The 13,469-nt window shown below is 40.3% G+C and overlaps 1 protein-coding gene across 1 annotated transcript in view; it reads right to left on the reverse strand.

Annotated features, from left to right (window-relative positions):
- The window catches only part of LOC117368586, a 78,708-nt gene that overhangs the window by 52,587 nt on the left and 12,652 nt on the right, over positions 1-13,469 (reverse strand). The window contains exon 3 of the mRNA XM_033962316.1: positions 1,956-2,792. Within this exon, the coding sequence (XP_033818207.1) occupies positions 1,956-2,792 (837 nt within the window). The remainder of the gene's footprint in view (positions 1-1,955; positions 2,793-13,469) is intronic.

Below are 13,469 nucleotides of genomic sequence, written 5' to 3' on the forward strand. Positions count from 1 at the left end.
TTCAATCTTGTGTGTTTGGTTTTCAGAGCATCAATGCATTAAGAGATAGTTCTTCGTATTTCAGGGCAGCACCCCTTCCTGCATTTTAGGTGCATCTTACAGCCCACATTCTTATAGAATAATGGCACAAACCCACTTTGTGCTAGAATTGAGAGGTACAGAAAAAAAGGGTGGGGAACAAAGATACCAATGTAAAAAAATAGTCGCAACAAAAAAAGGTGGGATAAACAATAGTCTGTATCCTGATGACTTTATATGGCGTGAGTCTGTGGCGGTTACGAGGGGCCGCTGGGAAGTTCTCAGCCCAACCAAGAAGAGCATGATGTGGAGCCATGCAAGTTTTTCCACACTTTTCATTTCAATGAGGCAAATGCATCTAGTACTACTACTGTTTATTATTTCTATAGCGCTGAAAGGCATATGCAGCACTGTACATTTTAACATACAATAGACCAGGGGTGCCCACATTTCTTTGGCTTGCGAGCTACTTTTAAAATGACCAAGTCTAAATGATCTACCAACAATAAAATAAAAAAAAAACCCACAAAGCACACTGTACGCAGAGAAAATGTTATTTATATTCAGGTTTTTTTCAAAGAGGTCAAGGCAGATGACTTTAAAATATGCAATGTCACCTCAGTAACAACTATACAAAAAGAGACAAATATACCCCCTCCCCTTTTACTAAACTGCGATAGCGGTTTATAGTGCAGGGAGCTGCGCTGAATGCCCTGTGCTGCACTTGACACTCATAGGATCCCTGCGCTAAAAACTGCTATTGCAGTTTAGTAAAAGGGGGCCATAGTGCAAAATATAGACAGCAAATATAAATTCTCAAAAAGGATACATTTTGATCACTAAATTGAAAATAAAATCATTTTTCTTACCTTTGCTGTCTGGTGATTTCATGAGTCTCTGGTTGCACTTCCTTCTGACTGTGCATCTAATCTTTCTTTCTTTCTTTCTTTTGTCCTGCATGCTTCCTCTCCTCCAGACCTCATTCCATTCCCAAACCAATATCTCTCTCTGTCCCTCCATGAGTCCAACTTTTTCTTCCTCTCTCCTTGCCTGCCACCTGACACACTCCATTCTCTCCCCCAACTTTTTCTTCCTCTCTCCCTGCCCCCTCCTCCCCTCTCTTTCTCTCCCTGCCCCCCTTCCTTTCTATCTCTTTCTCTCTCCCTGCCACTCCCAAGCCATTGCCGCTGATTTCTCCCTGCTTCCCAGACACCGCAAAAGCCAGGCCCGTATACACACTGCACAAGGGCCTGGCCCACAAGCCTCCCCCCACCCGATATCAATTCTGACATCAGAGAGGAAGTTCCGGGCCAGCCAGGCAGCGATTGGCTGGCCTGGAACTTCATCTCTGACATCAGAATTGACTTTGGGAGAGGAAGGCTTGTGGGCCTGAAGCTTGTGCAGTGGCTGCACTTGCCTGGCTTTTGCAGGGAGACGCAAAGGCAACTCAAGTCTATCGCAGAGAGAAAAGTACCCATGGGAGGGGAGTTGGGGAGAAAGAGAGAGAAAAGAACTCACAAGAGAGGGGGTTGTGGAAAGAGAAAACGAGGGAGAGAAAACACCCATGGGGGATGGAGGGAGAAGAATCCTTGAGGGGTTAAGTAGAGAAATGTACCTGTGGAGGGAGAGAAAGAGAAAAGCACTGAAAGGGTACAGAAGATGAGAAGGTGACTAAGGAAATGGATGAAAAATGGGGCGGGGCAGGGGCAAAACTGGTGAAAGGTGGGGTGTTGGGAAGGGTGAGACTAGTGGAAAGGAGTTCTGGGGCGGAGTCATGTGACCTCTTTGTTGACTTCACAAATATGGTAACCCTATATTCAGTATCACTTTGTGCTTGGTTGGCTGTTTGTGTGTGTCTTTGTTTTCTATATAAGCAGGTGGCTATGTGTTTTTGCCTCGCTCACACCTCCTGCTTATAACATCTGGTGTCATTTTACCTGCCATGGCTGGAATCTCTGCCGCAGACTCTCTCTGTCAGTAATCGGTCCTTGTAAGGGCTCTGCCGTGTACATTTGATGTAAAGCATGTGCCAGGGCATAGACTGCTTTATAAATATTGTAAGAGAACCTGAAATTATAGACATCATACAGAGAAGAATCCAGGCTTCGTAGCGTCTCAGTCCCAGTACAATTAGGCAACCTATCAAAATCTGGCCAAAATCTCAAAATCTTTGTGCCTGGCAGCCTACATCTGAATTTTCCCTGCCAAATTAATTTCAGTAAAACATCATTTGGAAACATGGTTGGGTTCACACGATAAAGGAAATCCTTGAATCCAGGAATTTCACCTTTTGGGATAGAAAATGCTATCGAGCTATTTAAGATCTGGAAAGCTTTTCCTATATCGAAATCTGTAATAATTGGCAGAGTTGCTGACAGAATCCACACCTTCGGAGGTATTTCATGTTTTCTCCATACTTTGAACATGAACTGCTGGAGCAGATAGACCATACTACTGTAGAGGACTATCACGCTGCAGGTGGAACTGTGAATCAGGTGAACAACCTCCGGTATAGTTTGATCAATCCCAATCATTGGTAACATTGCTAAAAACTCAACACAACCTCCGCTCTGAATAATTGTCCACTTAAGTTCTTCACCAGCTGATTGTCCTTGATAATCAGCCGATGTCAGGATCCCAACCCAGGTCCATCCAAAGTGCCGGAGTAACTGTATAATAGCGTCATACTGAGAGCGCTCATTAGGGACCATTCGGAAAAAGGATGGAAAGAGAATCCGGTCACTGAAGATGGGATCCATTGCTCCATAACTGATCTGTGAAGGACACAAAAAATGGCATTTTAGAGAGGAAGCCTAAGACTGTACAACGCAGATGGAGGCCCATTTCTCAACTACTGTCAAACAGGATCTGTTGACACACAGTCTGCTCTGTGATACATGAAAAATGGACATTCATGCATGAACAGTCATTTTACAAAGAAACATCTATGTTATAAAATAACCACACCATCAAAAAGCTGCTGTTGCAACAATGTCCATGCTACTGCTGAACACAAAATCAAACAAACTACAGGGCCACATTGTTTCTCCTTGCAGCTACTGGTCTCGCCCACCGTTGACATTACTTCAAGTTCCAGGGCAGAGCAGGAAGCCTTGAGGAGGAACACTGCGGCTCTGCGGTTTGTTTGTTTTTCTCATTTCAGAAAGGGGTAGATGCTGGATAAGGGGGAGTAGATGCTAGATGTGGGAGAGGGGAAGATAGGGGGCAAATTCTGAATGTAGAGGGGAGAGGAAGGACAGACGCTGGATGAGGGTTGAGAAAGACAGACAGAAAAGGTTCAAAGAAGAGCGACTAGGATGATAAAGGGGATGGAGCTCCTATTGCATGAGGAAGGGCTCTTCAGCTTGAAAAAGAGATGACTGAGGGGAGATATGATTGAAGTCTACAAAATCCTGAGTGGAGTAGAATGGGTACAAGTGGATCGCTTCTTCACTTTGTCAAAAATTACAAAGACTGGGGGATACTCGATGAAGTTAAAGGGAAATAATTTTAAAATCAATAGGAGAAAATATTTTTTCACGTTGCCAGAGATTATGGTAAGAGTGGGGGAAGCCACTGCTTGCCCTGTATCGGTAGCATGGAATGTTGTTGCTGTTTGGGTTTTGGCCAGGTTCTAGGGACTTGAATTGGCCACCGTGAAAACAGGCTACTGGGCTTGATGGGCTATTGGTCTGACCTAGTAAGGCTATTCTTATGTTCTTATATGGAGGAGAAATGTGAAAGAGAGAGAGAGGGGTAGATGTTCAATAGAAGGGGGAAGAGAGGAAATAAATGCTGGAGGTGGGGGTTCAAAGAGAGGAGACAAACATTGGATAGAAGGGGGAAAGAAGGTAGATGCTGGATATGGAGGGGAGATAGGGGATGTAGATGCTGGATGTGGAGGGGATAGAGGAGGCAAGCACTGGATAGAAGAAGGGGATAGTGGAAGCAGATGCTGGGTAAAATGGAGAGAAAGAGAGAGGGAGCAGATTCCGGGTAGAAGAGTAAGAAAGAGGAGAGGGATAAGACACTGAATGGAAAAGAAAGGAGAAGCAGATGCTGGATTGAAGTGGGAGAGTGTCAAATACCGGATGTGGGAAAGAAAGAGGATAGGGTTAGTGACTGGGAAATAAGAGGAAGTGAACTAGAAGAGCCAGAGTGAGGAAAAGATGGTAAGTGTAGTTAGAATCGGTAAAAAAAAAAAAAAAGGAAATTGTAAACTGTATAGTAGGAAAGAATTAAATTAAGTTTAAGTTTAAGTTTAATATTCATTTGATGGATCGCTTATAACAATATCTAAGCGATTAACAATATAAAAACCATCAGAGTGTGGTTATACAATTAAAGTAACAAAAAATTTTCAACAAATTATACATAACATTGGACAAACATGAGAGGTGGGATAGAAGGTGGAAAGTTACAATTTTAAGTTAAGAATTTAACATCAATGGGAAAAAACATTGGGTAGTAACGGGTTTTAAAAAGAAGAAGAATATGGAAACCTGAAGTATTAATTTTTATGCATCGAAAGCATCTTGAAATAAATAAGTCTTTAAAATTTTCTTAAAAGAGGCAAGGTCTTTTTCATTTTTAATAAAATTTGGAAGAGAGTTCCACAATGCAGGGGCTTTAACAGAGAACATATCATTGCGTCGTGTGCCTATTATTCTAAGCGAAGGGATTGAAAGCAGTTGTGAAGAAGAGGATCTTAAGGATCGAGAAGGTCTGTGAGGGATGATCATTTTTGCTATAAATTGGGGTTCATTGAAGCATAATGTTTTGTACACCAAAAACAGAATTTTAAAGGTTATTCTATGAGTTATGGGAAGCCAGTGTGATTTAATAAGTAAAGGAGTGACATGGTCGAATTTTTTTGCGTTATGAATTAACTTGATTGATGTGTTTTGGATGATTTGGAGACGTCTATTTTCTTTTTGTGTTATGTTAATTAGAAGAGAATTGCAGTAATCCAATTTAGAAATTATAAGAGAATGAACTAATATATTGAGAGATTTAGAGTCTAGAAAAGTTGAAATGGAACGTAAAAGCCGTAGTCTATAAAAACATGTTTTAACTAATTCGCTAATATGATTATGAAATGAGAGATCAGCATCAATTGTTACACCAAGAATTTTAAGCTTAGAAACCGTTTCTATAGGCGTATTGTTGAGAATAAATGGAAGTTTTTGTACTATGTCTCCTTTCCAAGTGAAAAGCATTGTTTTGGGGGTTTTAAAACCAATTTGTTATTATTTAACCAGTTTTTTATTAGTTCTAATTTATCATTAATTATTTTTATTTCTTCTGTATTTTCTGGGTTAAGAGGATGCATGAGTTGAATATCATCAGCGTATGAAAATGATGTGAAACCTAATGACTGTGAAATTGTGATAAGCGGGGATAGGAAAATGTTAAATAGAAGAGGAGATAGTATAGAACCTTGTGGGACGCCTAATGCTGTAGAAAAGTTTTCAGAATAGGTTTCGTTAAATTTTACTCTTGAAGTACGGTCTGTTAAGTAAGATGTTAGCCATTTTAGGACTTGGCCTTCTATTCCTAATGAGTGCAGTCGATTAAGAAGTAGTTCATGATCTACCGTATCGAAAGCTGCAGAAAGGTCTAAAGAAAAGAGTGCTACCGATTTGTGATGGTCGAGAAAGTAATGTATGTTCGTAACGAGACCTATCATAGAATATTCAGTGCTATGATATTTTCGGAAACCGGTTTGATTCGGTGTAACGCATTCGATGATTCGATGAATTCCGACAATTGTTCAAAAACAAATTTTTCAGTTAGTTTCATTAAGAATGGTAGATTAGAAATAGGACGATAATTGATTGGATCATCATGGCTGGATTTGAAATTTTTAATTATTGGTGTGACTATAGAAGTTTTCCAGGCAGTAGGGACGGTAGCTGAGGAAAAACTATGATGTATAAGTGATAGAATGAAAGGGCCAAAGTAAGGAAGGAATTTTTTTAGATATAACGGCGGGATAATTTCTGTAGGGGAACCTTTTAAATTAATTGACTTGAGATGTCTTTCGATATCATTTAAAGTTGGGGTTTTAAAGAATGTGCATTTGGCTGTTGGAATTAAATTGTTTGTGGTTGAGTTTTCTAATCCTGATGAGGTTGAATTATTATTTGAAAGTTTTTGTTTTATTAAAGTTATCTTTTTGCAGAAAAAATCTGCAAGTTCCTGTGCTGTTAATTTTGACTTTTGGTTAGAAGTATGTCTTTTATTTTTTTCCGGATTTACCGATTTTAAGATGTTGAAAAGAACGGCAGTATTATTGGCTTTTTGAATTTTGTTATTATAATAGAATTTTTTTGCCAGAATAATTTCACGTTTGTAATAGAGAGAAGTTTCTTTGAATTTTTGAAGATCAGTGGGAGATTTGGAAGAGCGCCATTTTCTTTCTTTTGCACGAAGTTGAGTTTTTATTAGGGATAGTTTTTGAGAATACCATGGATTTTTTAGTTTTCTATTGAGTATAGTTTTGGAGATTAATGGAATTGTATTATTTAATAGGGATTCTAAATTTGTGTTCCAATAACGAAGATGATCGTCTGTGGATTCGAATATTGGAATGGTGATAAGAGGGCTAAAGATAGGTGAAATATCTGAACTTTCAAGTTGAGAAAAATCCCTATATGAGATAGTTTTGGTTTTAGGGGAATGGTTAGATATCAATTGCTGGGTGGAATAAAGGTTTATCGAGATCAGTTTATGATCAGACCAAGGAACTGGGATAATATTCGGGATAGAATGTGAGAATGATTGGGAAGCGGGGATCAAAATCATGTCAAGTATATGTTGAGCTATGTGAGTCGGTTCATGTATCAAAGTTTTCAGATCTAGGTCTTTAAGAAGTTTAATGGTATCTATGGTGTGTGAGTTATTAAGATTGTCGAAATGAATATTAAAATCACCCAAAATAATTGGAGAATTAGCAGTTGAACAGAATTCAAAGAGTAAGTTATGAAATAACGATAGTTTTGAGATGTCTATCGGAGGAGGAATATATAATAAGAGAAGATCGGTTTTATTGGAAGAATTAATTTTGAGATGGAGATATTCGATAATAGAATTATTGACAGATTGATCATGAAGTTTAATTAGATCCTTGAGTGAAAAAGGAGAAAAAAAAGAAGAAATTGACAAGAAATCATGGCAAGAGTTAAGAGAAAGACAAGGAAAACAGAAACCAGATACTGGAGTCTACACAATTAGGAAAAGTAATTGGGAAAACAACAAAGGTAGAACAAAAACAATTTTATTTTTTGTTTAGAATAAAGTAGTGTGGTATCTATGTTAATAAATGTTGCCCTGGATTGGGTTTTTGCCAGGTACTGGTGACCTGGAATGGCCATTGAGAGGATGGTCTGAGCCCGTAAGGCTATTCTTATGTTCTTACGTAAAGATAATGAAAATGGAAATAAGGCGATATCTCTTTATTGGACTAATTTTAATACATTTGTGGCCAATGTTTGGAGACCAAACCCTCCTTCCTTATGTCAGAACAGGATATCATAAGATCTGTATACTGACCTGACCTGAGGAAAGAGGTTGTGGCTTCTGAAACCTAATTGAAAAATATATTTAGTCCAGTAAAATAGTTTCATCATATTATTCAAATTTTGGTGTTAATTTATAGTATAATATAACATAGTAACATAGTAAATGACGGCAGATATAGACTTGAACGGTCCATCCAGTCTGCACTTAAATTATACCCATTAAAAAATACATGATTAAATTAACTTGTCTCTTCTTTGATATTTCTGGGCCGTAGACTGTAAAGTCTGATATTGTCCTAGGTTCCAATTGCTGAAGTTGTCATCCAAGCTCACTCCAGCCTATCCAACCATCCCATTGTTTGCAGGATATTTACCGTAAAGTCTGGCTAGTAACATCTTCATGTTCCAAATTAGTTTACTTCTGCTTTCTTTAAATTTTTCAGCATGCATCATGCATGCATTTTTCAGCATGCATTGGTGTCGTATTGTGGCTTGTTGGGGGTTCAGTTTAATATTTGTTTACATATTTCTATTTTTAATTTATGGTTAGTTATTTTATACTGCGTGAGGATCTGTGTTCTGTGTATATGAAATTGAGAAATTAGATTCTTACCTGCTAATTTTCTTTCTTTTAGACTCTCTAGACCGGTTCAGCTGTCACTGATGGGTAATAGCTCATTATGATCAAATGTGAAAAATTAAGAACATAAGAACTGCCATCTCCGGATCGGACCCATGGTCCATCGAGTCTGGCGATCCGCACACGCGGAGGCCCAGTCAGGTATACACCTGATGTAGTTTTAGTCACCCATATCCCTCTATGCCTCTCGTAAGGAGATGTGCATCTAATTTGCCTTTGAATCCTAGCACAGTGGATTCCTTAATAACCTCTTTTGGGAGAGCATTCCAGGCGTCTACTACTCGCTGCGTGAAGCAGAACTTCCTGATATTTGTCCTGGACTTGTCCCCCCTTAGCTTCAAACCATGTCCTCTTGTCCGTGTCACGTTAGACAATGTAAATAATTTATTTTCCTGCTCTATTTTATTGATGCCTTTCAGTATTTTGAACGTCTCGATCATGTCCCCTCTCAGCCTCCTCTTCTCAAGGGACAACAGTCCCAGTTTCTTGAGTCGTTCCTCATATTCCAAGTTCTCCATACCTCTTATTAGCTTCGTTGCTCGTCTCTGCACCCTCTCCAGCAGTTTTATATTCTTCTTTAGGTTGGGAGACCAATGTTGGACACAGTATTCCAAGTGTGGTCTCTATAAAGCGACATTATGACTTTCTTCGATCTATTCGTGATTCCTTTCTTTATCATGCTTAACATTTTGTTTGCTTTCTTTGCCGCTGCCACGCATTGTGCCGATGGCTTCAGGGTCCTATCTATCAGTACACCCAGGTCCTTTTCTTGTTCGCTCTTACCCAGAGTTGCGCCTGACATTCTATACTCGTGTTCCTTATTCTTACTACCTAAATGCATTACTTTGCATTTCTCCACGTTGAACTTCATCTGCCATTGCTCTAACTGATACAAGTCGCACTGGAGTTGATCTTTGCAAAACGCAAGTCTGCCATGTCTCCCCACTCCTAGCCAAACTTCACTGGCTCCCAGTGATTTCCAGAATCCATTTCAAATGCTCCTGCCTGGCTTTTAAGATCATTCATAGCATCCTTCCTCCCTTAATCCCACTATCTTATAACTCCTCGAGTCCTGAATCTACCAGACCCAAAGGTATAAATTATCCTTCCCCTCTCTACACGGTATTCGCTATGCAGGCAAACTGGGAAAATCCCTTCTCATCAGAATCACAGGTCTTTGGAACGACCTTACTACCCCTGCAGAACTTAGGCTCCCTCCAATTATTCCGCAAGCAACTGAAAACCTGGCTTTTCACTAAAATGTAATTCTATCCCCCCTTACTCTTCTCTTCTATATATAAGTTCATGTAAACCTTTTTTTTTCCTTCTCTTCCTATATTTTAAGTTCTTGTAAACTGTGCCGAGCTCCAAAACATCCGTGGAGATGATGTGGATATAAACTTAAGGTTTAGTTTAGTTTAGTTAGTATTCCTGGTATCATCCAATACTTCCAGGCGAGCCTTTCTCCGCCAATTTGAATCTTGGAGTTCAGCCATATAGATTGATTTGTAGATTTGTGAATTGGAATAGTTGTTAAATTACTTACATAATGCAATATTTTCTATGTATCAGCTGTCTTTACTGTAACTAGGCATTTTGATACTGAGCACATGGCAAAGGTGTAATGGAGACATGAGTTGCCATTCTAGCCACAACCAATCTGGAAGTTTTCCATGAGCTCTGGGAGGACCCAATACATACCCTGGCGCAAAATATAGGCTTGATAATACCTATAAAAATTGGGAAAATTTACCCCCCCTGAAATTGGCCTTTGTAAAGATACCAATGCCACTCTAGAAGTTTTATCCAGCCAAATAAATTTTATAAGAATGCTATTTAATTTTTTATAAAAGGACCCTTGAAAATAAACCGGCAACATACCCATCTGATAACAAAGCACACGCAAAATCATCATCTTGATAGTTTGGATTCTCCCCCAACATGAAAGATGTAAAGGATTCCATTGCTCACACATTTCTGTAACCTTCTGTAATAACGATTTTTCATTTATTTTCATTGTTTCTTCCATCGTATTTTTAATCCAAATGCCTAAATACTTTATTCCATCCTTACTCCAAAGAAAGGGAAACAAATCAAACAAACCTTTTGTACAATGGAGATTGAGTGGAAGAATTTCTGATTTACTGCAATTTATCTTGTATCCTGAGAATTTTCAAAATTTCTCAATCAATTCAAGTAAGCAAGAAATGGTTGTCTCAGGATTTCTCAAATAAAGCAGTATATCATCTGCATACGCAGAGACTTTATACTCCCTGATCTCTACAAGGAATACCCTGTATCTCATCTGCTTGCTGAATAGCTAATAACAAGGGTTCTAATACAATATCAAAAAGCAGAGGAGATAAGGGACAACCTTGTCTAATCTCTCTTTGCAACCTAAAACCTTCTGAAAAATTATTATTAATACACAGTTTAGCAACAGGGAGCTTTACAACGTTTGAATCATTTGTATAAATCCTGAACCTATATCAAACCACTCCAAGGCTTGATACATGAAGGTCCATTCAACTCGATCAAAGGCCTTCTCTGTTTCCAGGGATACAGAAAAAGCCGGATCATTTAAGGCTTTTGACAAATTCAACATATGTAAGGTCAGCCTAGTGTTGTTAGAAGAATGTCTCTGAGTAACGAATCCTGTTTGGTGAATTCCAATAATAAATGGGAGAGCTTTAGCCAAACGTATAGCCAATGTTTTAGCTAAAAGTTTTCCATCTACATTAATTAAGGAAATAGGCCTGTAGTTTGAAACCAGTGTGGGATCTTTATTTGGCTTTGGCAAGACTATAGTTAATGATTCCGCTATGGTACCTGTAATACAACCTTTAATTAGTTGAGTCTGATATAAATTTAACAAATAAGGTAATAGGGTAATTTGGAATGATTTATAAAACTCTACAGTAAAACCATCCCCACCTGGAGCGGATCCAACTCTAAGGGACTTCAATGCTGTTTGCAACTCATTTATTAATATTGGCTTTTCTAAACTTTCTTTTATATGCTCAGGAACTTTTGGTCCTGAGCATATAAAATTTTTTAAAAATTCTAATCCATCCTTTTCTTTGTCTAAATAAAGCTCAGAAGAATACAGATCTTTATAAAACTTTGAAAATTGTTTTAGGTTAGGACCAATTTGAGAATAAGTATTCCCTTTATCATCTTTTATCGCCACAAGTTTTGTTTTCCATTTTTTTTGCTTTTAGATAATTTGCCAATATTGTTCCCGCCTTATTTGGATTCCCATAATACAATGCCTGTTGAAAAAAAAAATCTTTTCTTATCAATTTAGAAGAAATCTCATTATATTTCCCTTTAGCTTTCAAGAGATCCTGTAGTGTAGAACAATGTTCTTCAACCACCGGTCCATGGACCGGTGCTGGTCCACAGAAATTTCCTGCCGGTCCACAGGGCCAGCACGTGCATCAGGCACAAAACAGTGTTCTTCAACTGCCAGTCTATGGTGTGATTGATGCGGCATTATCTTCGATCCAGCTCCCTCTTCCTAACTGATTCAGTGCACAAAGCCACGAGCAGTGGCTCCTACGGGCATCCTGCACCTGAACCGGAAGCCTTCTCTCTGACGTTGCAACGTCAGAGGGAAGGCTTACAGATGAGGCACAGGACAGTGCAAGGTGCAATTAGTACTATTATGGGGGCGGAGTCTGGGGTGGAGATTGGGTAGAGATGGGCGGGGTCTGGCCCACAACTTAGACCAGTGTTCTTCAACCACCGGTCCACAGACCAATGCCGATCCACAGAATAATTATTTTATTTCTGCCAGTCCGTAGGTGTAAAAAGGTTGAAAAACACTGGTGTAGAATATTCCCATTTTTCAATTAATTTTGATTCCAATATCTTTATTTCTTGTTCTAATCTAGAAAATTGATTTTTAATTTGTTTTTTAATATATGCCGAATGTCATGGTTGCCTTAAAATCATCCCACAATATTTCCATTGAGATATCATCTGTATTATTAATTTGCAAATAATCATTAATTTTTAATTGAATTTCTTCTATAAAATTTATCCTCTTGATCAATTATTTTAATTTTAATCCACACCCCACCATGATCAGACAAAATAATTGGATCTATAGAGGCTTGTGTAACTTGTTGAACTAATGTACTTGAAAAAATAAAAAAAAATAAAAACTCTTCCGGCTTCTCTCTCCGGCTGTTTCTCCCCTGCCTCCGCTGCTTCTGCTCCTCTCCTCGCGGCTGCTAAAGTGGTCTTCGCGCCCTGGCTCCCTTCCTGTTAAGGGGGAGTCGGGGCGATGACGCTGCTGACGTGGGCGCGAAGACCACTTTAGCCGGAGAGAGAAGCCGGAAGAGTTTTTATTTTTTTTTCTTTTTGAAGGAGGCAGCAGAGAGGAGCGGGTAGCGGCGAGAGGAAGCTCCGCCCACCCCCTCCACGTCAGCAGCGTCATCGCCCCAACTCCCCCTTAACAGGAAGGGAGCCAGGCCGCGAAGACCACTTTAGCAGCCGCGAGGAGAGGAGCAGAAGCAGCGGAGGCAGGGGACAAACAGCCGGAGAGAGAAGCCGGAAGAGTTTTTATTTTTTTTTATTTTTGAAGGAGGCAGCAGAGAGGAGCGGTAGCGGCGAGAGGAAGCTCCGCCCACCCCCTCCACGTCAGCAGCGTCATCGCCCTGACTCCCCCTTAACAGGAAGGGAGCCAGGGCGCGAAGACCACTTTAGCAGCTGCGAGGAGAGGAGCAGAAGCAGCGGAGGCAGGGGAGAAACAGCCGGAGAGAGAAGCCGGAAGAGTTTTTATTTTTTTTTCTTTTTGAAGGAGGCAGCAGAGAGGAGCGGGTAGCGGCGAGAGGAAGCTCCGCCCACCCCCTCCACGTCAGCAGCGTCATCGCCCCGACTCCCCCTTAACAGGAAGGGAGCCAGGGCGCGAAGACCACTTTAGCAGCCGCGAGGAGAGGAGCAGAAGCAGCGGAGGCAGGGGAGAAACAGCCGGAGAGAGAAGCCGGAAGAGTTTTTTTTTTTTTTTTTTTGAAGGAGGCAGCAGAGAGGAGCGGGTAGCGGCGAGAGGAAGCTCCGCCCACCCCCTCCACGTCAGCAGCGTCATCGCCCCGACTCCCCCTTAACAGGAAGGGAGCCAGGGCGCGAAGACCACTTTAGCAGCTGCGAGGAGAGGAGCAGAAGCAGCGGAGGCAGGGGAGAAACAGCCGGAGAGAGAAGCCGGAAGAGTTTTTATTTTTTTTTCTTTTTGAAGGAGGCAGCAGAGAGGAGCGGGTAGCGGCGAGAGGAAGCTCCGCCCACCC

The sequence above is a fragment of the Geotrypetes seraphini genome, chromosome 10, assembly GCF_902459505.1.
Source record: "Geotrypetes seraphini chromosome 10, aGeoSer1.1, whole genome shotgun sequence".
Taxonomy (NCBI): domain Eukaryota; kingdom Metazoa; phylum Chordata; class Amphibia; order Gymnophiona; family Dermophiidae; genus Geotrypetes; species Geotrypetes seraphini.